This window comes from Tigriopus californicus, chromosome 12, assembly GCF_007210705.1.
Source record: "Tigriopus californicus strain San Diego chromosome 12, Tcal_SD_v2.1, whole genome shotgun sequence".
Lineage (NCBI taxonomy): Eukaryota > Metazoa > Arthropoda > Copepoda > Harpacticoida > Harpacticidae > Tigriopus > Tigriopus californicus.
In genome coordinates, this window is record NC_081451.1 from 3769738 (window position 1) to 3791041 (window position 21304).

At 37.9% G+C, this 21304-nt stretch overlaps 5 protein-coding genes across 7 annotated transcripts; 3 read left to right on the forward strand and 2 right to left on the reverse strand.

Annotated features, from left to right (window-relative positions):
- The first annotated feature begins 185 nt into the window (after window positions 1-185).
- On the forward strand, window positions 186-4190 carry LOC131891395 (uncharacterized). 2 transcript variants are annotated; one of them, XM_059240942.1, is made up of 7 exons: window positions 186-452; window positions 1370-1544; window positions 1976-1996; window positions 3408-3566; window positions 3625-3691; window positions 3757-3875; window positions 4051-4190. In XM_059240942.1, exons 1-7 carry the CDS (start codon window positions 253-255, stop codon window positions 4150-4152), a joined length of 843 nt encoding a protein of 280 aa, XP_059096925.1. In that variant the 5' UTR covers window positions 186-252; the 3' UTR covers window positions 4153-4190. The 2 variants fall into 2 exon arrangements, with proteins under 2 accessions (XP_059096925.1, XP_059096926.1); XM_059240943.1 differs by lacking the exon at window positions 1976-1996 and having other exon boundaries at window positions 188-452.
- Window positions 4191-4194: 4 nt separating this feature from the next.
- On the forward strand, window positions 4195-7284 carry LOC131891399 (uncharacterized). Its single transcript, XM_059240948.1, has 3 exons — window positions 4195-4687; window positions 5115-5354; window positions 6510-7284. The coding sequence occupies exons 1-3, from the start codon at window positions 4649-4651 to the stop codon at window positions 6627-6629; spliced, it is 399 nt and encodes a 132-aa protein (XP_059096931.1). The 5' UTR covers window positions 4195-4648; the 3' UTR covers window positions 6630-7284.
- On the reverse strand, window positions 6856-9987 carry LOC131891394 (uncharacterized). The gene is made up of 7 exons (XM_059240941.1): window positions 9668-9987; window positions 8723-8835; window positions 8288-8467; window positions 8034-8227; window positions 7456-7592; window positions 7270-7394; window positions 6856-7036 (listed from the first exon to the last, which is right to left on the reverse strand). Exons 1-7 carry the CDS (start codon window positions 9855-9857, stop codon window positions 6881-6883), a joined length of 1095 nt encoding a protein of 364 aa, XP_059096924.1. The 5' UTR covers window positions 9858-9987; the 3' UTR covers window positions 6856-6880.
- Window positions 9988-11259: 1272 nt separating this feature from the next.
- Window positions 11260-21256, reverse strand: LOC131891393 (uncharacterized). The gene is made up of 8 exons (XM_059240940.1): window positions 20918-21256; window positions 16243-16451; window positions 15263-15375; window positions 14926-15105; window positions 14671-14864; window positions 13454-13590; window positions 13155-13279; window positions 11260-11609 (listed from the first exon to the last, which is right to left on the reverse strand). The coding sequence occupies exons 1-8, from the start codon at window positions 21022-21024 to the stop codon at window positions 11454-11456; spliced, it is 1221 nt and encodes a 406-aa protein (XP_059096923.1). The 5' UTR covers window positions 21025-21256; the 3' UTR covers window positions 11260-11453.
- On the forward strand, window positions 17424-19275 carry LOC131891398 (uncharacterized). 2 transcript variants are annotated; one of them, XM_059240947.1, is made up of 4 exons: window positions 17424-18023; window positions 18093-18248; window positions 18742-18954; window positions 19024-19275. In XM_059240947.1, the coding sequence occupies exons 1-4, from the start codon at window positions 18021-18023 to the stop codon at window positions 19186-19188; spliced, it is 537 nt and encodes a 178-aa protein (XP_059096930.1). In that variant the 5' UTR covers window positions 17424-18020; the 3' UTR covers window positions 19189-19275. The 2 variants fall into 2 exon arrangements, with proteins under 2 accessions (XP_059096930.1, XP_059096929.1); XM_059240946.1 differs by having other exon boundaries at window positions 17424-18248.
- Window positions 21257-21304: the final 48 nt, after the last annotated feature.

A 21304-nucleotide genomic window follows, 5' to 3' on the forward strand; every position in this document is an offset into this window, starting at 1 on the left:
TAAAAAAGCAGCTTCTATTTGATTATTGAATGCGAAGGCTTTGGCTTAGCATTCTTCCAAATGGGAAACGAGAAGACCCTCCCCAAGTTGGACAAGAGCTTTGCCTGCCTTATGTTTGGAATCAATAAGGACACAAGCGCTTGGCGTGGTTCCTTATCTTATCACGGATTATTTGAGAGCATTTACAAGCGTGGCTAAAAAGCGCTTCATTTGCTTTTGAGACGAGCTTCGACGCACTTTGGAACGTTGAAAATGAAAGTTGCCCTTTCGATCTTGTTTTTGGCCTTCATTGGCCTGTCCTCCGCCGACAACGTGGAAATTAAGAGCTCCGATGAGCTGGAATTGACGTACAAGCCTCAGGAGGATCACCCTCTTTTTGGAAATCCAGGGTCTACCACCAAGCTCATGTTCCAATTGAAAAACAATGGCGCAGACGGTCTGTTTTCCGTCAGGTAAATTCAACAACATTAAATTCGTGGATGTTACCCGCTGATTATGAAATTATACGGATATATCCAAACACATTTTGGCATTGTTCCACCCCGCAATGTTATAGGGCAAAGTATGATTTAATTGCTATACAGGACTCTAGCTCAGATTAACTTTTTATTAACTTATATGCCTAAAACAATAGTACAAACAAATATTTTTTTTTAACCTAAATTGGTGCAAATTGGGAGCAGACTTGCCAAGGACTTGGATACTTATTAGGATGTAATCCATATAATTCCTATTGAAATGTTTGGGATTTGATGATTCTGCTTTCAACAAATGGCATTAATTTTCTATGTCACAAAATTTAAAATATGTTTCTTCTTATTCTTGCATCATCTCAAAATACTACAAAACCTTACTTTAACTAGAACTGGCAGCACTGTGTTTTGCAAATATGCTTTAAAATGATCACTTAATATGCACTCTGTTATATTCTGAAGAAAATGCAAATGCAATCTGATAGACTTGACTTTTCCAGAAGGGTTTATTATTACTGGAGACCGAATACGTTTTCCTCAACTTTACATTGATTATTTTGCGAAGCGTAATCTTTAAAGCTCTAACATAATGTCTAAATATGAAGTGTACCAAGTTATGGTATGCAACATTTTGAGCCATTTTGAGATTATGCATGACAAAAAATCATTCATATTAAAAATTGAAATTCTGTTTCACGCTCTTTGTGAATCCCTCTTTTGTTCTCTCCTTTTGAATTTAAAAGCTATACTAGCAAAGAATAAGTGGAGAAACCTTTCTCCCCACAATATCCAGTTTTTTCGAATTAAATTTTAACCTAGAACTTGGAAGCTGATCCAAATTTGGTTCTTATCCAATCCTTGATTCTGAAGTGCTGTCTTTTTGTTTCTTTATTTAGCACAACCAGTAGCATATCCCCAGAGATGCTTGGCGAAAGTGTGTCGGAAATCAACGTGCCAAACGGCAGAGTTGGGACGGTTCTCATCAACAACATTCAAATCCCAAATAAATCCGGAACACGAGTGACCCTTGGCGTGAATCTTCGCCGAGTGAGCCCAGGGATAACTAATGTCGTGAGTGGGAAAGAAAAAATAGTTTCGGGAACGGCTTGGTTACAGCCTTTCAAGGTTTTATCTTTTGAGCCGTTAGAACAAATTGCTGAAACGCTTTGGGTTGTGTCATGTGACAAGATATGCCTCCAATCGCAAACAGAACCGTAATTATTTTCCCTTACTCTTGCACACTCACAACCTGCTTACTTGGAGGTCTTGTTCCAGTACTAGTTCTCGAATGAATTTGTCACAAAACATGGCGTCACGTGTATTTAGGGTTTCTTCAGAGTCCCGATACACTTACTACCATGTTGATTTGCAACCTTTTGTACCTTTTTTAACAACGCACATTCATATTGTTTTTCCTTTATGACCATTGTTGCTGTTGTGTCATATTGCTGATTATTCCATAACAAATGCCTCCTTTTATCTGCATTTTTCCTCTTTGATAGTTAGCATCGGATCAAATCAAGGTAACACTGTAAAACTTGAGGTTGCTCTTTGAAACCTACCAGTATAATTGAATTCAAGGATTTTGTGTTCAATAACGTTGTTTTCGTAAGCTTAGACTGTGTTTCAAACCATTAATGGAAGTACAGCTGATGGTAACAGGAGTCAACTGTTCAAGCATGAGTCCATTTTTCAAAGACCTTGTTTGTCAGTGATCATGAAAAAGTGCATCACTTCTATGCAAGGTCAATGCACCTCAATTATGCACATGATGTCATACCCACATATACTATGTTATGTATGTCGCGGTCGAATTGAGAAGTAAGTGAAAGGATATTTTTTTGTATCAATCATGATTAATCACTTGACCACAACTTAAGGATGAGTGTTTTTTGTGCATCCCATACACCCGACCCTGACATCCAAGTGTCTAACAGTGGCCCATTTTAGATTTGTCTTATATTGGAATATAAATCATGTGGTCGTTTTGATTCCATGCATATTTGCGAAAAGCTGCACTTTTAGCGGCCTTTAGTCTCAAATTAAACGCTATTTTATTTTTAACTCTAATGAGGCTTGCTTTGTAGGAAATTAATGTTCTCAAAACGAAGTACCTTTGAAAGGTTAAAGAATTGGCAAATTTTTTTTTTTAATGTTTACTATTTATCTAATTCCAGTAACAAGATTTTTGTCAGACTTGGGCAAGATTTTGACTAAAATTCTTGATCAAACCGACATTCAACTAGTCCAATTCGTTGGTCGATCTGGTAGTATATGAAAATGAAGGTTAAGTAAAATGAATTAAAAAAAATTGTTTTGAATTGCTGGGATTCCAATCTCAGAAGATGTAAGAAAGCCCGAAAAAATTCACTTCAAAACACAGCAGTCATTTTTCAGAGTGAATAACTTTAGGGAGTCGGGAAAGTCAAGGATTTCAATGGGTTGAAAAGGGCCAACCGGTCCTATATTAAAAAAATATCAATCATTGTGAAGAGTGTGGTGCATTGAGACAAAAATGATAACCAATTTGGTGTCTGAGGGGTTGTAATATTGCCTTCGCTTTGGGGCAATTTTTCAACCCCTTTCGCCTTTTCGCTTCAAGAATTGATTGTAATCACCAATTCATTAACATTCATTTGCGATCCATTTTTCGATGAATGTTTCGTCCACATTTTTGGAAGAGCAAACTCCTCAAGGGAACAGTTTCATGACAACGTTACCCATTTAAAAGAGGGTCTGTCTAGTTAGGGTTTTGAAAAGGGAAGACCTCCCATAAATGAGAGGTTGTGTGATCGAGTCATATTCTTTGGCGTTCCAAAAGAGGGTTCATAACCTCATTTGAAGGCGTGGGGACTTAGACGTCACTCATCAAAATTTGATTTTAGTGGATTTTTCTTAAATTGCCCAAAGCTGAGCCCCATATTCAATTTGCAGATGCAGAGTGTGAGTAGGACAGTGATTTTTACAATTGGAGAGGCACCCTCAGATCAAGATCAACCAGAAATTGAGCGAGGGGTCACTTCTGAGTGCTCGGTCCCAAAGAACGACACGAGGTGCGAAAACTACAAATGGCATGCTGAATTTGAAGTCCAGGTAAACATACATTTTACATCTTTGGTGTTTGGATGTCGTCTCAATAGATTGGTTACAGGATGAGGGAGTTGGATTACAATCGCTGAACATTCAATCCATGGGAAGGGATCCCTACACAATACCTAGTAAGCAGTTCATTTGACTTGGCAATGGACACAGATTAATGAAAAGTCTCTTCCATCTAATGTAGTTTTCTACAAATACGAAAACTTCGATATTGGCACCACGGACGATGTGGCATTGATTACAGATGTTAGTTGTTGCGTTGAGGGAGTTTCCATAACTGCCACCGATCTCAAAGGCAATCAGGCAAGTTCGATTTCCATCAATTCCAATAGCCCTCTTACGCTGCACGAAAAATGTGTAACAAAAAGCAAAAATGAACTTCCGTCATTTTATCAGAGCCATGGAAGCAAAACGATAACAAATGCGAATTACATTTGGAGACAGAAAATTCTGAAAGGTATATTACACTTCATTGCAGGTGACCAAAGACTTCGTGAATGGCGGTAACGGAGCCATCTCAGCCTCCGCACCCTTTGCAATTCTTTTGATTGCTCTCTCAATTGCATTCTCTAGCCTTTAAGCCCCTATGTGAAGAATAAAAACTTTTTTCGGCACTCATTTCCCAGTCTCTTGCGTCCATCATTCCAAATATCATTTTGCCTTCCCATAAAGGACAATCAGAACACAAGGGTTCCTCTGGCTTGTCAGTCTTTCCAACCTTGCTCAAGGACATGGAAAGTCCATGGTCCAGAACCATTCCACGATCATTGTCCATCACGCCCATCCTTCCTTCCATTCCTCTGATAATAAAGGGATCATCATCCAGGGATCCACACTTCTGACGCATGTCCCTCAATAGGCAAGAGCATCAATGAGTCCTACTAATTAGAGATCAAAAGGCCGAACTTTTGCTCCACGAATACTTCCATGCATATGAATGTGTTGGCAGGATATTTCTGGAATGGTCAACCCCCCCGCATAAACAACGCAATCATGGCCTTCATAAGCATTGTCCGTCCTTCCGGGGAATTCATTCTTCAGACAAACCCGAGCCTTGAAGGATCTCCGAACCAAGAATGACCAATACCTTCGCCTCTGTTGTTATATTGTCCGCAGTAAGTACCAAAAACAGAATTCCGGGTAGTATGGGTCTGGTCTCTTTGTCGCAGAATCAAACGCCATTTTTTGATCTTGTAATACTTTGCGGGGCTCACTCTTTTCCTTAAACGCTTTGGTTCATTATGATGATCAGTGAAATTATTTACAACCTTCAGATACCTATACTTGTGACAAGCTTCAAAGCAATCTAAAGATACTTTCAACTCTATAATCATAACTTTTATTATTTTACAAATATGGATCATTTTTAGATCAACAATCTATCTGCCAAACATTTAGGTATACCTGATTTTAGATGATTGAGAAAAAATCACTCAGATGTCAATTGCTATTTTCAAAAGCTAAAAATTTATTTCTCCCTTGAAATGAACTCTTTATAAGAAACGGTTAGATATGTTTGAAAATACCGATATCGTCAATTAGCTATCAGTGAGCTGCTTTGGACAGCCCTTTGAGTCGGAGTATGGCGAGATTCCGGGAGCGGTGGAGGTTACGGACAATGCAATCCCTTTGAGACCGCGGCGATTCATGGGTGCAGATTTGGTTATGACCCGAGATCTGACGGATCCCGTACAACAGCACGATTTTTGCCACAACTCCATGAACCAACTGATTCCACGTGTGGTCACCATGAAACGGATGATGGTCAACGGTATCAAAAGGGTGAGTTGCTTTGAAACATGTTGGTTTGACATAAACTAGGTCGTTAGGTCGAATGCTTTCGAATATCTTTGGCTATTAATAGAAATATACATCTAGTTCTGCAAGATTTTGCTATTGTGCTATTGTCCAAAGCACCTGAAGTCATTCATTGCGTGATGTTGGTTTTGAGCGATTCATATTTTATGTTTTCCTTGGATACAAATTGGGACTTGAGTTTCCTCATCGATTTCTTAAAAAGAAAAACTGGACAAAGAGTTATTCGTCTAGCCCTACATTTCAGGCAATTTTTTTACTAGTTGTAACTATTGTGATTTTTTTATCAACGTTAACTTGTAATTTGAAAGATTCAATTGTTATGATGAGCCATTGTCAATCCTAAGCATTAGGTACATTTGTTTCTGAAATAGGGTAATGACTGATTTTGTATCAAAATGATAAGTGGCATTCATTTATTATTTAAAAGACGTATTTTGCCAAGTTTTGTAATTCTGTCAGATCATCTACATACCCCTTGAATACATCATCAACATATACAAAGAAGGTCTTTGCCAAAACTGTCACTTTATAATCCGAACGTGAAATAAATGATTTAATCATAATTAAGACTTAAGATAGAAAGCTTCCAAAAATAATTTCCACAGAGGAGAAATGAAAGTTTGGCAAAGTCATATTAGCAATTGATATGATGGCTGCTTTCTTGGAAGCATTGTTTGTTTTTGCCACTTCGCAATAATGTATAATGGCTTCAAGTTGCTAAATATTTTAACATACAAGTCCTTAAACCAAGGAAAAAAATATGATCTGCCATATTGACTAATATTTCCTGATTTATTCACTTTAATTTTTCCAAATTTTTGGAAAGATCCATTTGATGCGCCGTGTCTTTGCGATTTTTTGGGAAACACATCGATAACGAGTCTTTTAAGTAAACAAAATAATCAGATCATAAAATGTGCGACATTTGTCAAATATATCATTTAGCCCAAAAAAGAGCCGGAATAAAAAAAGCCCATTATACACCTGCACCCATATCGGTCCTTAACTGATGACTTTCTGACGTCAAGAATGATCACTACGTCAAATGTCCTCGTGCATCTATATTTTGTTGGATAGACAATATGTGAATGGCTTTGCTGATTATTATGTCCCTTTCAGAGTGACCCAACATTGGACGCTTGGAGGCTGCAAGAGTGGGCCCAACAGCTCCAAGACATTGAGCGGAGATTAGTGATTTGCAACCGCCGAAATGCGGTGTCCAAAGTTCGGCTTTTGTAACGCGTTTCTGCTTTTGATTCATTACCCCTGGTTGGTTCGAGGAATTCATTTGAATAACATTGTTCTGTTCTTTCAAGTCCTGGCATTTGACAAGCCTACACTTCCATGGTTTTAACCTTTGGAGATCTCGCTCTCTCTCTCTCTCTCTCGTTGCAAATCAAATCAAACTGATTAGGCCTAAATACTTTTTTGCAAGATGGTGATCCAGTGCATAAACCAGTCAAAATAAATGAATAAAAACGTCAAGCAATTTATTCCTGAAGAACGTATTTAATTTTATCCTCAATCCGGATCATCATTTCTTCCTTGATATCTAGATGGAACGACAAACGCAGTTGGGTTGGAGTGAAGGGTATTCCTAAAATAGATATGGCATGACCAAGGGACTTTCTCTCCTCTGACGTCACCTAAATCGATTGAAATAAACTTTTTTTTAGAATGAAATTATTTAGACCAAAAAGTAAGAAAGCCTAACATACTCTGCAATTGCCTCTTGAAGCTGAAATCAACGACCGCAAAATAATAGTTGCCAAGAAAAATATGATAGCATTAACAGTTACAACAAATCGAGATAGCCTATGTCCTCATAATATGCAAAAACTTCTCATGCTCCCGATTAAATCCAAAATGAAAGACTTACCAATTTCAACCGTTCCTCGAGCTCTGAAGAAGAATAGACGTTCTTATTGATGGTAATAAATAGCAGATTAGAATTGGCTCCATCTTCGTGAACCTCAAATCGACCCTTTCCATACTCATTGAAAACTATAGACAGAAAGCACAATAAATCCATTAGAAATTGATATCATCCCGTAAGTATTTTTACCAGCTCCGATCTTTCTGGCCCGTTGATGGTCGAGACTGAGGCGCTCAATGTTTTTATCCAATGCATAAATGCCGGCCGAGGCAATAATGCCACTTTGTCTCATTCCTCCTCCAACGGCCTTTCGCAATCGGTGGGCCCTGAAATATAAATATCCAAAAATAAACAAAACAGGTTATGTTTTACCTAAACATCTAACTGGTGCACGAAGAAAAGGCAATTTTTTTTAGCCCGCAAAGAAGCAACTTAGAACTACGCAACCTATCATCTTGTGGGAGGTCATTTGTACTAAACATGATTCAACAGTCGCAAAAGTATTCATGAAAGTATCAAACAATTGGCAACTGGTAGCTGGATCTATCTTGAGCAATTATGTGTAGAACTAAGGCAACATGTCGCAAATACATAAAAATGGTCACGTTTTACATGAAACCCTAACCCTCTTCTCTTCCAACTGTCTTACTACTACATTTATCTTGTAAATTGCCCAAAAAAAATCGCTTCTCTTCACACTCCTTAAAAAGCTATTACTTTTAGCTTTGGTGTTTATGCATGCACAAATGTCTTAAATTCAGACTAACCGTTGGATAAAGGCAGCCGAGCCAACTATGACGGATCCAATGGGAGCTCCCAGGCCCTTACTAAGGCATATTGACACCGAATCACAATCTTTCACCAAGTCCTTGACAGATATTCCCATAGCAACTGAAGCATTGAATAGCCGAGCACCATCACAATGCAAAGGCAATCCCGCATCCCTGCATATTTGACCAACCTACACAGAAGATGTCCATAAACCTTATTCTCCCAAATGACAGAAGAAACCCCTTCTCACATCCCGAATCCAGGTCAATGGAACGACCTTCCCTCCACATTTATTGTGGGTGTTCTCAATGCAAATCAGAGCTGTCTGAGGCTCATGTGGGTCGTCGGGACGGATTTTAGCCTTTAATTCCTCCGTTGAAAAGGTCCCATCTGGCAAGTTGGTTAAAGCTCGAGAATGGACGCCACCAAACTGAAAAGAATTTGCTCCGTGATTCATTATCCCGTTGAAAATAAGTCATTCCAGGAATATTGATTAAGAATGTGTGCAGAGTTGGGGACATTTTGAAGACGTTCAAAGACGTACTAAAAACAATTATTGGAGAAATAATCAATCAATTATGTCTTTGCTTAAGTTTGGAACTTCTTATTTAAGAATTTCAAACTATGAGCATATTAAAATATGAAACCTTTTGATAATAGCGTACCTATTGGGTTAATGCAATACCTGAGCAACGTTTCCTTGTTCATAAATATAGATGTGGGATTTGTCACCGACCAAAATTTCGAGTCCTCGACCCCAACAATGTGACATAACGCTCAAGAAGTTGCCCATTGTACCTGAAAGTAATTTAGGAATTGGAAAACTTTCAAGCATAGCAAAAAAAAACAAGTCCCGTAATGCTGGAATAATGTTGCTATGTAGATAATGGTGTCAGAAACAAGATATGCCGAGCTTGGCTTTTTACTATCCAAAAAGTTGTTAGAAGTTCTGAATAGTAAAAAGTCAACTTTACATGTTATTTTCTTTTATCCTACAAGGCTGTTCAATTTGAAGAAGTATCTGGGGATTATTGACCTTGAAAATCATCTTGCAAATGATTTTTTAAAATTGTTGCAATGTGACTTTTTTGCAAAAAATACGTCCTTTAAACCATATTTCAAAACAAGATTACATTATATTGCAAACGACTGTCAAACGCAAAACAAATATATTGAAAATAGTTTATTTTTCAGGGTTTGAACCCACGGCACAGAGAGGATTATTACCTCCTTGACTGCTGGGCTACACCACCTCCCTGAAAGAGACATTTTACATTTTTTTTTTGCAATCTTTCAAATTTGAAAAGTATATATTGTGTCAACAGGTCTTAGAAAAGAGAGAGCTGGTACGAAAATAATTATTCAAGCACCCCAAGTAGTTGCCCGTAATCTTGAGTGGTGCGATTTGTTTGTCTAAGAAATGCGGTTTTTTGCAACACAAAGTAAAGATTATCTGCGAACAGATTTGAAAGATGGGCTCCCTGTAAAGGCATGTTTAAGGAAATATTAAAGGTGCGTCCCCACGAACCATCACGTGTTTAATGAAAAAAACACAGAGTGCTAATCAATATCTTATCATACTTAATCATTTAACCGTTTAATCCAATATGGTGCCCAATTAGATCCTTACCCGAAGGAACAAAGAGTCCCGCTTCTTTGCCCAACATCCGTGCACATTTGGCCTCCAATTCCAAGGTGGTCAGATCGTCTCCAAAGACTGCATCTCCCACGAGAGCCTCAGACATGACCTTTCTCATGGTTGGACATGGTTTGGTCACCGTATCCGATCTCATATCAATGGTCAAAGTTTCACTTTCCATGGTGACAACTCAATGCCGACTGAGGAGAAATGTTTGACTGATTGTAGATTAAGTAAGATTGCACTTCAAAAGAGGTCAAATGTACTAGTTGCCATTGTTTACTCAAGTTGGAATCACTTCACACACACATCTTGCTTGTTACAGGGCTAACGCAGTGTGAAATGATATAAAAAGTAATGTCCCGCCTCCATTGGATGACAAATGATCAACATTCATCTCCGAGTTCTTGATTAACTCCAAAGTGCCATTGGACTACAAAGCAGCTTGGGAATTGGATTGAAGTTGTATTGAAAGATTTAAGATATTAGATTAAGATATATGGCTCACCAACCAAAATCTGAGATACTGTGGATAGATAATTATGACGGAGAGATGGACAATTTTCGGAGCCAAAAATTCTAACCTAATGGACGTTTTCACTATCCAATTTCTAGCTTGGATTTTCCCTTTTTCAAAGCAATCTTGCACTTTAATAGTACTGGGGATTACATTTATTTTAGCGGTTAGAAAAGCCCGGACAAAACACAAACTAAAAAAATAGAAAATAAACACTCTACGAAGGCTCTCTGTTTAGAGAAGATCTTCTTCGAGATCCTCTACATAGTTTGTGAACATGCATTTAAAAACTGGAGGCAGTTTGTACAAGTAATTGATATATTTTTGTATGCATAGGTAAGGTGATTGATATTTCATTGAGTAATGCGGGTAAGTGGCAATCATAAAAAGACAATAGCTAAGCGGCTATTTACAGGTAGACATATAAGAAAAAATATTGCTTGTCCTGCTAAAGTCCAGGCTTTAAAGGAGCATAGAGTTTGACCCAACATTGCACTTTCGTTTGAAGAGAAAGAAAGAAACAACCTTTTGTTCATTAGTAACATGAAACCACCCTCCTCTTCCTTAGCATATTCGGTTACGTTTCCGGGCTCTTTGAGCACGAAAGTGAAGCAAAACATTAAGAGGTGAATGGTAAATAGTAGGTTCTTTTTCAACATAAAGAGGTATATACGAGGAGCTTTTGAGATCAAATACCATTCGCTTTTTATCTGTTGAATCATTAACTTGACGACAGAGGTTTTATGGCGCAGCCTAAAAAAAAAGAGCATATTTTTATAAATTCAATTTCTGGTACTCCTGATCATGGTTTGACTAATTCCATTTCTCTCAGGCATGTTTATGCCACGTGTTCCAAATTCAAGGTGAGGTGGTTTTCGACCGTGCAAAGGAAATCAAGAAACAAAACCCATCTGGCCACAAAAGGTTCGTGGCATTTTTAACGACGACGGCGTCCAGAAATATTTTGATTCAATTTTTTAGAATGAAGAATCAGGTTGTAGTGTAACGAGTATACTGTAAAGTTGTTTGCTATCACATACACACACTAGTTACTATTGGATATTTTACTAGATGTGTTTATTCTTTACATTCATTTTTTTGGGGATGGACACAATGAATGGGGAAATCATGCTTTGTTCAGTTATGGCAACATGTTTTGAAAAATATTTTTGGGCTTCGAAGAATCCGAGAGGGCGAAAACAATCACCAAGATGAAGATCCAGTAGAGGAGTAATCCAAATAAATAAAACGCGTTGCGGTTTATTCCTGGAGAACGTACTTAATCTTATCCTCAATTCGGGCCATCATATGTTCCTTGATATCCAGATGGAACGACAAACGCAAGTGGGTTGGAGAGAAGGGTACTCCAAGAATCGAAGTAGAGTGACCAAGAGCTTTTCTCTCCGGTTCTTTTACCTAAAATTGTAATAAAATTATAGCATTGGAGAAACATAGCTATACTACGATTGTAGCAATAGATTCCTATGTTTTCGAAGTAAAGAGTGGTGTTGACAGACTTTGCAATAACTGCTAAACACGGCAAAATCGAGAAACGCATAAATCCTTATTTCATATAAAATTTCACATCTAGGATGACTTTATACGTTTTGAAAAGAAGAACGCTCAATTTAGCAACTTGATTTGCAAAATGTGGTATCCAAATTTAGATTGACTGATTTTTCCAAAATACATAACTTTCGATATTATTCGTCTCAAACATTGGTAACCCTGTTATTTCATTTAAGATAATGAACGGCCCAAAAAATTATAATGACAAAAAAGATCATCATTGGGCACACGTAAATTAACGAATTTAATTTAATGCTGATAGTGCTTTCGACTTTGCTTATTTGCCTTTAAGTTAATTCAAGCCATTCATAGTGATGCACTGAACATCACAACAACACAGAAATGCTTCATAAAATGGTGCAAATATTTCCGTTCAAAAAGGTGCAAGGACATCATTCATTATTACCCCCCCGTAGCACCCACAGCCCTAATTAAGTGCTTGTGCAAATGCCAAGACTTCTAGCTACGGTTTTTGTTGTTTTGAATACAAAAAACATTTGTATGTTTGTATATACAGGAACATTTTTTTAGAAATTTTATCTTGGAAAATTCCTCAGATCATTATATTAATGCACTTAAAGCCTGCAACAAGACAATATTTTCAAAAGCGAAATTGAAAGATGTTGGGAGTGATCATTGTTGAGCTTTCAATTGAAATCTTCTTGACAGCCTTTGAGTAAACGGCAAGATATTTCGCTTCCAAAAGTAATATTTGCATCAACTTGGACAATAAATTGCTCCGGTTATATCTAAAAGCAATTGCCAAGGAATATAAATTGCTTTTTCCATGCGTATAAAGAAAATGAAACTATTTTACTTTTTTAAAGTAGGTTAAAAACCTAAAAATAGTTTGCAATATCGCTTAAAACGTACTTAATGCCAATATTACACAATTGAGATGCCATACTTGTCAATCGCAATATTAATCCTTCAACTTGAACTTTGACAAAATGCTATCAACGTTCAATAAAGACTCTAGTGCGTAGAAATTAGTTATTGCTAAAAGTGAAAAAAAAATGAAAATCAAATTGTCACATGTGTCGTTAAGATATTTTGAAAGCATGCAAGAACAAAGTAGTTTTAATGCTTAACTAAAGATTAAAGCCAATTTATCATCCTTTGTCAGTTTTAGGTGGCAATCTTACCTTTTTTAGCTTTTAAAGAAATCTTGATGAAAATGAAAAAAAAAATCAATTCTTGTCATGTCACTGAAACAGACAATTATAGCTGCTATTCATCCGCTTCACCACTTGAGCAAACACTTAACCAGGAGTTATAACCACCGTGATCGCAAAAGAAGGCCACATCGGATCGCGCTTAAAAACTAAGGCGCAATTTTTCGAATAGATCTAGAGATCTACGTATGGCCAAGATCAAAACCAAATAACATACCAATGCCAAACGTTGTTGAAACTCAGAGGAAGAATAAACGTTCTTCTTGATGGAAACAAACAGAAGATTGGAATTGGCACCATCCTCGTGAACCTCATATCGGCCCTTTCCATATTTGTTAAAAACTGAAAGAAAGAAACGTGTTCCTTGGTGTGCATCCTTACACAGATTTGGCATTATTTCAAGCTAAGGAATGAATCTTCGATTGAGAAAAGCGTGTGCCATACTACATGTGTTCAATCTTTTCTCGAACCAAGATTAACTCCTTGGCTTTAAAAGTCAGAGCGTTGAACCCTCACTGGCTCCTATGGCTCTGGCCCGTTGATGATCAATGCGGAGGCGGTCAATGTTGTGATCCAATGCATAAATGCCCGCAGATGCAATAATCCCACTTTGTCTCATCCCTCCTCCAACGGCCTTTCGCAATCGGTGGGCACTGGAACCTCAATGAAACATTAAAATCAGCGACAGAGATCATTTACAAGTATTTACTTTTTAGAGAATGAAATGGAAACTCTCTAGATCGCACAAAGACACTCAGTATTGAAAGTGAAGTCAAAATGTGTACAAAACATAAATTGTAAAGAGTAAATGCATGTTCATTTGTCATCTAAATGGGACAATAGGCTTCTTACAATACACAAAATATTGTCTACGTTCGGCAATTCAAAGGACTCAAAAAATATAAGGCCGATTACTCTTTATTAAATTTTAATGCGTTTGAGTTGATCTTTGGCTGATTATATACAAATATCTTATCTATGATTAGCAGGGCTTAGAAAAAAATAATCAATTTGCGGGACAAATTTCTAAAATCTGCTTTTAAAAGAACGAAGTAACTTTTTTGCCCCCCCCCCAAAAAAAAATTCTAACGCGAAGACAAAAGCCTATTTTAATGCAAAAAGACACTTAAAATGACAAAATAAACCAAAATTTGCAAAATTTTCAAGAAATTTCATTATTTCAAAGTCTTTGAAATAAAGAAACCTAGTAATTGTCCCCTAGCTTGAACCCTTAAATAAATGCTTTGAACCATGCAGGTTTCTAGATCAAACAAATTTACTCTGGGGGCTTTATCTCCGCTTTTTCTCAGGGTGAAGTGACAAAAAGCAAGTTTTTTATGATTGCTCTTTTTGTGTGTCAAGTATTGGGATTCTAGTTGCACTTTCAGGAAAAGCTTGAGCTTTTGGCAAATACGACAAGCATGAACAATGAACAATGTGGAAATGGGAGAGCTACTGTTTAGAGCTTTGTGGCCGTCTCCATCCAGGCTAGTCAAAATAATGAAGCACTGTCTTCTTTAACGGGTTTCTTGAAAGTTTCATTTGTTCATGGCATGTTACGCAATCTACCGTACCTCTTCCTCATTACGTTTGGGCCATATGACGTTGGAAATACGGGCCCCTATGGAACTCTAAGGAGTAATCAGCCTCTCAAAATGAAAGAGGTTGCGTGGCAACCGCAGATTCCTTATTGCGTTCAAGGGACAATTGGGTGGAAATATCCTCCAATTTACCGTTTGATAAAATCCTCGGAGCCAACGATGACGGATCCAATGGGAGCACCCAGGCCCTTACTGAGGCAGAGTGACACGGAGTCGCAATCCTTCACCAAGTCCTTGACAGGTATGCCCATAACAATTGAGGCGTTGAACAATCGCGCTCCGTCGCAGTGCAAAGGCAATCCTGCATCCTTGCATATTTGACCAACCTGCGCAACAGATGGCCATGAACCTTATCATCCCAAAAGAAGCAAGAAGCACCCCTCTCACCTCCCGAATCCAGGTCAATGGGAGGACCTTTCCACCACACTTATTGTGGGTATTCTCGATGCAAATCAGAGCTGTCTGAGGCTCGAGTTGGTCATCGGGTCGAATTTTGGCCCTCAGTTCCCCCGTTGAAAAGGTTCCATCGGGCAAGTTAGTCAAAGTGCGCGAATGGACGCCACCAAACTGTGAACGAGAGTCAAATTAGTTGCCTCCAGTCGATTTGAATCACTTCTAAGGTGCCTCTTTCCAGGCTTGAAGGTACACAAAAGTTTTTAACAACGCAACACATCCGAAGTTCTCTTGCTTAACAAGTTAAACAAACACATTGGGGATACAGTACCTGGGCAACATTTCCTTGTTCGTAAATGTAGATGTGGGATTTGTCACCGACCATGATTTCGAGACCTCTGCCCCAACAATGAGCCATGACGCTCAAAAAGTTGCCCAACGTGCCTAAAATGAATTGGAGAGAGTGTTTCATAACCGATAGCTCACAATCCAACAAGACATCATGTTTGATAGCTTTGATTTGGAAGGTAAGATATTATTTGAAGCGTATTGAGAATTGACTCCTAATCCTCCTCATAGCTCCTAATTTGACAATTACAGGCACGGACTTCTAGAGAGGTGGACTGCGAATGGAAGCCAAAATTTCGTATCTGCTAAACCGATCATCTCATTCCAAATAAGCACTTCATACGACCACAAGATCTGGTTAAAGATATGAACTTGCTCAAATTAAACCCATATCAAGGCTTAGGGATATGCAGTAAACAAAACATGAAATTCGAATTTTCGGCCTCCCCTTGATCAGCTACTGAAGCTTTTGACAAAATGACTTTGAAACGATCCACTTTACAAGTAAATGATATAAAGATGACTGAAACGGACCAACGATATTTTGAACTTTCCCGCGACATGTGTTGCCCAAACATCCGCTAGGGCCGATCAAAGCTTGCTCGCGCCAAATTACTTGTGAACCAGTTTAGGNGTTATTTTATTACTTTAATTCGAAAAGTGGCTCAGAATTGCTATGACCATAAGCAAGCCGATTTGGCTGAAAGCTCATTCGCAGTCCCTATTTCTTGAAATACTTGTTAACGATTAAATTGCAGATCTGCTTCGTCATTTGAATGTGAAATTGAATATAAAACAAATAACTTTAAGAACTACATAGGTATAATTTCGTTGTGACGTATTTTATCATCGATCGAATTTGTGTCAATCATGACCAACTTTTTTGACTTGAAGTGCCTTTCTTTATTGAAAGTCAAATAATTTAGTGATCGCATCGATCTTGTTCAACTAGGAGGTCCTTACCCGAAGGAACAAAGAGCCCCGCTTCTTTGCCCAACATCCCTGCACATTTGGCCTCCAATTCCAATGTGGTCAGATCGTCTCCAAGAACAGCATCTCCCACGAGAGCCTCAGACATGACCTTTCTCATGGCTGGACATGGTTTGGTCACCGTATCCGATCTCATATCAATGGTCAAAGTTTCACTTTCCATGATGACAGTTTGAGTCCGACTGAGGAAAAATGTTTGGCTGACTTAATTCTTAGGGGGTTTTCTCCTTTTTATAGAGCCCAATCCGGACGCCTATGTGTGTTATATTGGAAGTATAATCGCTCGCAAGGGTCTCCCCACAGCAAAAGACTTTAAAATGACATTTTCCTCTTTCCGTAATTATACAGGGCGGCCCGGATATATCAGAAGCCCTTGAAATAATGACATGGTTAAGTTGTAGTTTTTTCAAGAATAATATTGAACAATCTACATTGAAACAATTGATCCATCACAATTAAAGAGCCCTAGGCTAAAATTTTTGGTTTGTATTTGATCAAAATATTCAATATTGTCACATAAAGCCAACAGATGCATGCAAATGTGCTAACGGTTAGGCTGGTTGGTTTTGAAGTGTTATTTTGGACTTTTGGTTTTGTTTATCTCATCCCTTCTTAATCAACATTATCTCATTGTACTCTTGAAAGAATAGAGGTTAAAATACAAATGCCTTTTGAGCCAGAATACTTTCAATTACTCATTGAATGTGATGCATGCTTGATTACCAACAAACAATGCCGGCGTTAATTTTGAAAGCAGCTCTTTAACTTTTCATACATTTTTTCGAATTCAAATCAAACATAATACTTGAAAGGAAATGCATTTTTCCCAAAAATTTGGTCGCCCTCTATTATCTAATTTATGCACAACATGAAAAGTTGCAAAAACTTTCATCTTGTGGTTAAATCTTAAATCCTAAGGATATCAAGCTTAAAGTATTAACTTTGGGTAAAAGTAGCATTAATGCAGAAAAAGAGACAACTTGATAAGTAGGGCTAAGCAGTTTCTTGCTATAAGAAATTTGATGTCAGAGAAATATGTTAGCACTAATCTTATTTTTTGTAATTTTGATATTCAACATTTCAAAATCATTATTCAAATGGTTTATACATGATCATGCAATTTTACGGTTCCTATGAAGAAGACGATTTCATCTTTCTTTTTTTGCCGGCCCTAATAATTGCGACAAACCACTTTTTCAATCTTGTTTTGATATGATGAGAAAATTGTAGACTTGTTGCGGGTTCTCCCTGTAGTGGTGGATAAGTGAGCAAAGAGTTGCGTTCTCATTAATATCCGTCACATGAAAGGGAGATTTCAAATTGGTGGAGGAGAATCTTACCAAGAGTATTTCCAATGATCATTGGACAAGGTCACCACGCAAATGAGCTTGTTTTGTAGTTGAATCAAACAATTATATGTCAATTTCGTCTGCAAACTCTGCGCTTGTTGAATAGACTCTAATCTCCCAAAAAGTTAATGTCGAGGTTTCTCCACACTCTCTGTTTGCGTCATCCAATAAGCTTCATATTCCAAATATCAACGCTTCATAAACTTGGCATTCAGGTGAAATGACAAAATCATGAATAAACATGACACAACGGTCAAATGATCAGTGTGAATGGGAACGTCTTGTCAGACTCTTTTACGGACAGTTGACTTTTGATGAATGTAAAAGAAACTTTCAATTTCCAGTCAAATTCTCCGTCAGTCCACATTTGGCTTTGGGCAAAGAAAGATTAAAATCTATACCATGGTAAGTTCACGAGACAACAACAACAACGGCCGTCTCTCAATATCTTCTATCGACTCATTTTATTTCAAGACCCGACTTCAATGGGCATTTGCTTTTAACGTCTTGTTTCTTTGGCTGAACGTGGAATGTCTCAATTTGGAACATTTCCTTCGATCGGAAGTGTCCGCCATCGATCCCCAAGTACAATCCTCTCTTCAGGAACGACAACCAAGATTTCTCATTCGGGTAAAGGCTTTATTTTCCTCGTCTATTAACGCTTCAATAAAATCGTGACTTCGGTTGAAACAATGTTGTGACAATTTAACCATTTAGTTGTCAGACCTTGACTGAGTTAGAATTAACCCGAACCATGCACATTCAAACGAAATTATGACTTTCTTAACACTCGCATTTGCAACATATTTTGGCAAATTGAGCCAATAGCTAGAACCCTTCAGATTCCTTATGTTGGAATAAGTTGAATTGTAAAGAAAAGAAAATATTTCTAGCTTAATCTTAACTTTGTAGAATATTTTGTGAATTTGATACGTTTATAATAACACTTCTTTTCAAATTTGTACAAGTCCCAGAGCATGATCGAAATGAAAAAGGCCGCTCACATGAACTAATTTCAAACCAAACATTTAGCCCTCTCAATCAAAGAACCCTGTCATAGAGCTTTTATTGTCACCAATTTCGCGATTGGGATACTTAGCAGCTTTTGATTTATCCCTTAAAGACAACCTCCACCGTGACTGCGACCTCATTTGTTTCGACCTCAACGGCTTGTTTCACAACAGCTGCCACTTTTACCGCTATTTGTGCACGAAGAAAAAAGCGGGGTTTTCGAATTTTGGACGCGCCCATTCGAGGACAGCACCCTGCAGAAAGCCAAGTCCAGCCTAGTCAATCCGTACAACAAAAAGGTGCTCAAGAGGCGACAATCCCTGAGGTGGGTAGAAAATAAGAAGTAGAATAAAGGCGTCCTCATTGTCGACTTACAATCTGATTTATCCTACAGATTCAACCATCTATCACTACTGCAAGTCGAGAGGGTCGGTTTTTCCAATTTCTCTTTACAACAACCTTGACGACAACAACATTGACGAGTACCACAATAACGGGTACAACCACCTTTACATTGGGGGCTTGCCAACCATCGAGTTTTATATATAACGCATGTTAGTGATGAAGTATCCCATGGGATATTTGGATGTATACTACAAATGAATGATTTGAAGCCATGATGAATTACATACACTATTGCCTGTAAGATGTCTCCACATTTTGTCGAATTACTGATGTTTTTTTTGCTTCACAATAATACACATTTGAACGCACGTGAGTTCAAATACCATAAATGGGGTTGTGCATGGGTCCATACTCACTCCATTCTCCTATTCTTGAAATGCCATTGCTTCCTTCCAAGCTATTGGCCTGAGGATCAAATTGCTAGCATTTGATGTGCAGTTTTGGGCCAAATTAATAAATGAGTCAAAAGCACTTTCTTTCTTGGCCAATGTAGAAAAACACAAGCAAATATAGGCAAGCTATGTACGTATCTCCTCATTCTGTGACAAACGTGACCATTTTTTGTACCCTTTTGTTCTCAGTTGAGATCTTCGAGTAAACAACTAAGCAAATTCAGATTGCGTCAGCAAATTTCTGTGGAAAACGTTGAAGCCTATTGAACAAACAAAAGAAGCCACGTGCTCTAAAATTTAAGAATGATTCCCAAGTAGTTCTCGATAATACTTGAGGACCTGAATGAAGAAAGAACAAAATGCTTGCTTTGAATAGTTCCGAAAACTCACGCCAGGCCAGACCTGTAACTTAGTGTTAGAGTAACTTCAATTTTTGCCATGTAAGGTAGTTCTAGTGTTTGATCTTGGAAAAATCTCACTTGTACTAATTGCATTTCATACATTTCAATTTCAAATTACATTTCGTGCAAACGACAAGCATTGAGTGCACACCATTACATTGCTTTTACAATTTGATCGCCTTTCAATGTCAAACGTTGAGACTCTATTCATTTTTCTGTTTGTATTTTTGCCATACACTGCTGCTGAAATAATTATGAAGATGTATGACAAGGCAGTTTCTGATCTATGAAGTAATTTGGAAAACCCTTTCTATCTAACTACATACGTATAATCGGCAAGGCGTCATGAAATAAAAAAAAATGAAAAATGAAGATGGTTATGGCTCCAATTAAAGCAATCCATACAATGAAAATATAACAAAACAGCAAGTTTCAAATAATAAAATGATAAATATGCTTTAAAATGGCGTTCACAAAACAGTCGGTAATGACTTGTGACTGATGCAAGATAAGAAAAGATTAAATTGAAGTAATTACAGTTGTTCATAATTCAAACCACTATAATTGCAATTGTAATAAAAGTGATGCTTTATTTAGGGTCTCGTGTATAGTAGAGGAGTAAAAGAAAACATTGAGGAAAAATGCTTAAGGAATAAAAAGATTTGAGAACCCTAGGTTCACCCCATAAACCGAAAGGCTTGTTTTCATGGAGGGAATACACTTTGAAAGTAGTAATTAGCACAAACCTTTGCACTGTAAATTTGTTCATACTATTTTATCTAACAGGTGTGATTGATCAATGAGTGGAACATTTTTTTCCCGTAATAAAATCTTAATTGTGGAAATCTGATACTGGATAAGGCCACTATTCAGAGCCAGAAATCAATTTCTTAAAACGTGCAGACAAAACGCGAGTGTTTACTCAAGAGCTAGAACGCGCAAGAGCTCAGAGTTCACGAGACGAACCTGTGGCCCTACTTTCCATTCATCAGCTACATGTAAACCTTTTTCGGTCATGCCTGGTTGTGAATTACAAAGCCACCAATTGCGCAATGCTTGTCGTGACGTTGTTGTTGATTTTTGTTCTTACTCCACACGGTATGAAATGGAATATAAAAAACCACCACCGCAACCAGGGGGCGCGCCCCCTCCTGAGGGCACTGGAACCGTTTCAAGCCTGATTGCCACGGATCTCATTCCCAATCTAGATGCAAAACATCGAAGCTCCTCTAGCACTTGCAATCATCCACACAAACGCACATACTCACAGGCCCATGGATGAGAGTGAAATTTCCTCTCTCTCTCTTTGATTTTTTCGTCTTTGGTACCTTCCTGGCTGGGAGATTTCAACTCATGCCTGTAACTCAACTCACAAGAAGAAGTTAAACCACTCTGCTCGTCTGAGAAACTGACAGGGTGACGAATTTCCTCCGTTCAACGGGTAACGCAGTCAACGAAAGAAGATTGGTTCCTCACA

What these genes read in the sequence shown, in the direction of transcription:
- LOC131891395 (XM_059240942.1), top strand. Translation starts at nt 253, where the DNA reads ATGAAAGTTGCCCTTTCGATCTTGTTTTTGGCCTTCATTGGCCTGTCC. An exon ending in GCCCAGGGATAACTAATGTC is followed by an intron (nt 1,545 to 1,975) that starts GTGAGTGGGAAA and finishes CCTCTTTGATAG; the next exon opens with TTAGCATCGGATCAAATCAA. An exon ending in CCGATCTCAAAGGCAATCAG is followed by an intron (nt 3,876 to 4,050) that starts GCAAGTTCGATT and finishes ACTTCATTGCAG; the next exon opens with GTGACCAAAGACTTCGTGAA.
- LOC131891399 (XM_059240948.1), top strand. Translation starts at nt 4,649, where the DNA reads ATGACCAATACCTTCGCCTCTGTTGTTATATTGTCCGCA. An exon ending in CTGTTGTTATATTGTCCGCA is followed by an intron (nt 4,688 to 5,114) that starts GTAAGTACCAAA and finishes ATCGTCAATTAG; the next exon opens with CTATCAGTGAGCTGCTTTGG. An exon ending in TGGTCAACGGTATCAAAAGG is followed by an intron (nt 5,355 to 6,509) that starts GTGAGTTGCTTT and finishes TGTCCCTTTCAG; the next exon opens with AGTGACCCAACATTGGACGC.
- LOC131891394 (XM_059240941.1), bottom strand. Translation starts at nt 9,857, where the DNA reads ATGGAAAGTGAAACTTTGACCATTGATATGAGATCGGATACGGTGACC. An exon ending in AACAAGGAAACGTTGCTCAG is followed by an intron (nt 8,468 to 8,722) that starts GTATTGCATTAA and finishes AATTCTTTTCAG; the next exon opens with TTTGGTGGCGTCCATTCTCG. An exon ending in GGCCAGAAAGATCGGAGCTG is followed by an intron (nt 7,395 to 7,455) that starts GTAAAAATACTT and finishes TTCTGTCTATAG; the next exon opens with TTTTCAATGAGTATGGAAAG.
- LOC131891398 (XM_059240946.1), top strand. Translation starts at nt 18,021, where the DNA reads ATGGTAAGTTCACGAGACAACAACAACAACGGCCGTCTCTCAATATCT. An exon ending in AACCAAGATTTCTCATTCGG is followed by an intron (nt 18,249 to 18,741) that starts GTAAAGGCTTTA and finishes TATCCCTTAAAG; the next exon opens with ACAACCTCCACCGTGACTGC. An exon ending in AAGAGGCGACAATCCCTGAG is followed by an intron (nt 18,955 to 19,023) that starts GTGGGTAGAAAA and finishes TTTATCCTACAG; the next exon opens with ATTCAACCATCTATCACTAC.
- LOC131891393 (XM_059240940.1), bottom strand. Translation starts at nt 21,024, where the DNA reads ATGAGATCCGTGGCAATCAGGCTTGAAACGGTTCCAGTGCCCTCAGGA. An exon ending in TCCATTTCATACCGTGTGGA is followed by an intron (nt 16,452 to 20,917) that starts GTAAGAACAAAA and finishes ATTTTTCCTCAG; the next exon opens with TCGGACTCAAACTGTCATCA. An exon ending in AACAAGGAAATGTTGCCCAG is followed by an intron (nt 15,106 to 15,262) that starts GTACTGTATCCC and finishes TCTCGTTCACAG; the next exon opens with TTTGGTGGCGTCCATTCGCG.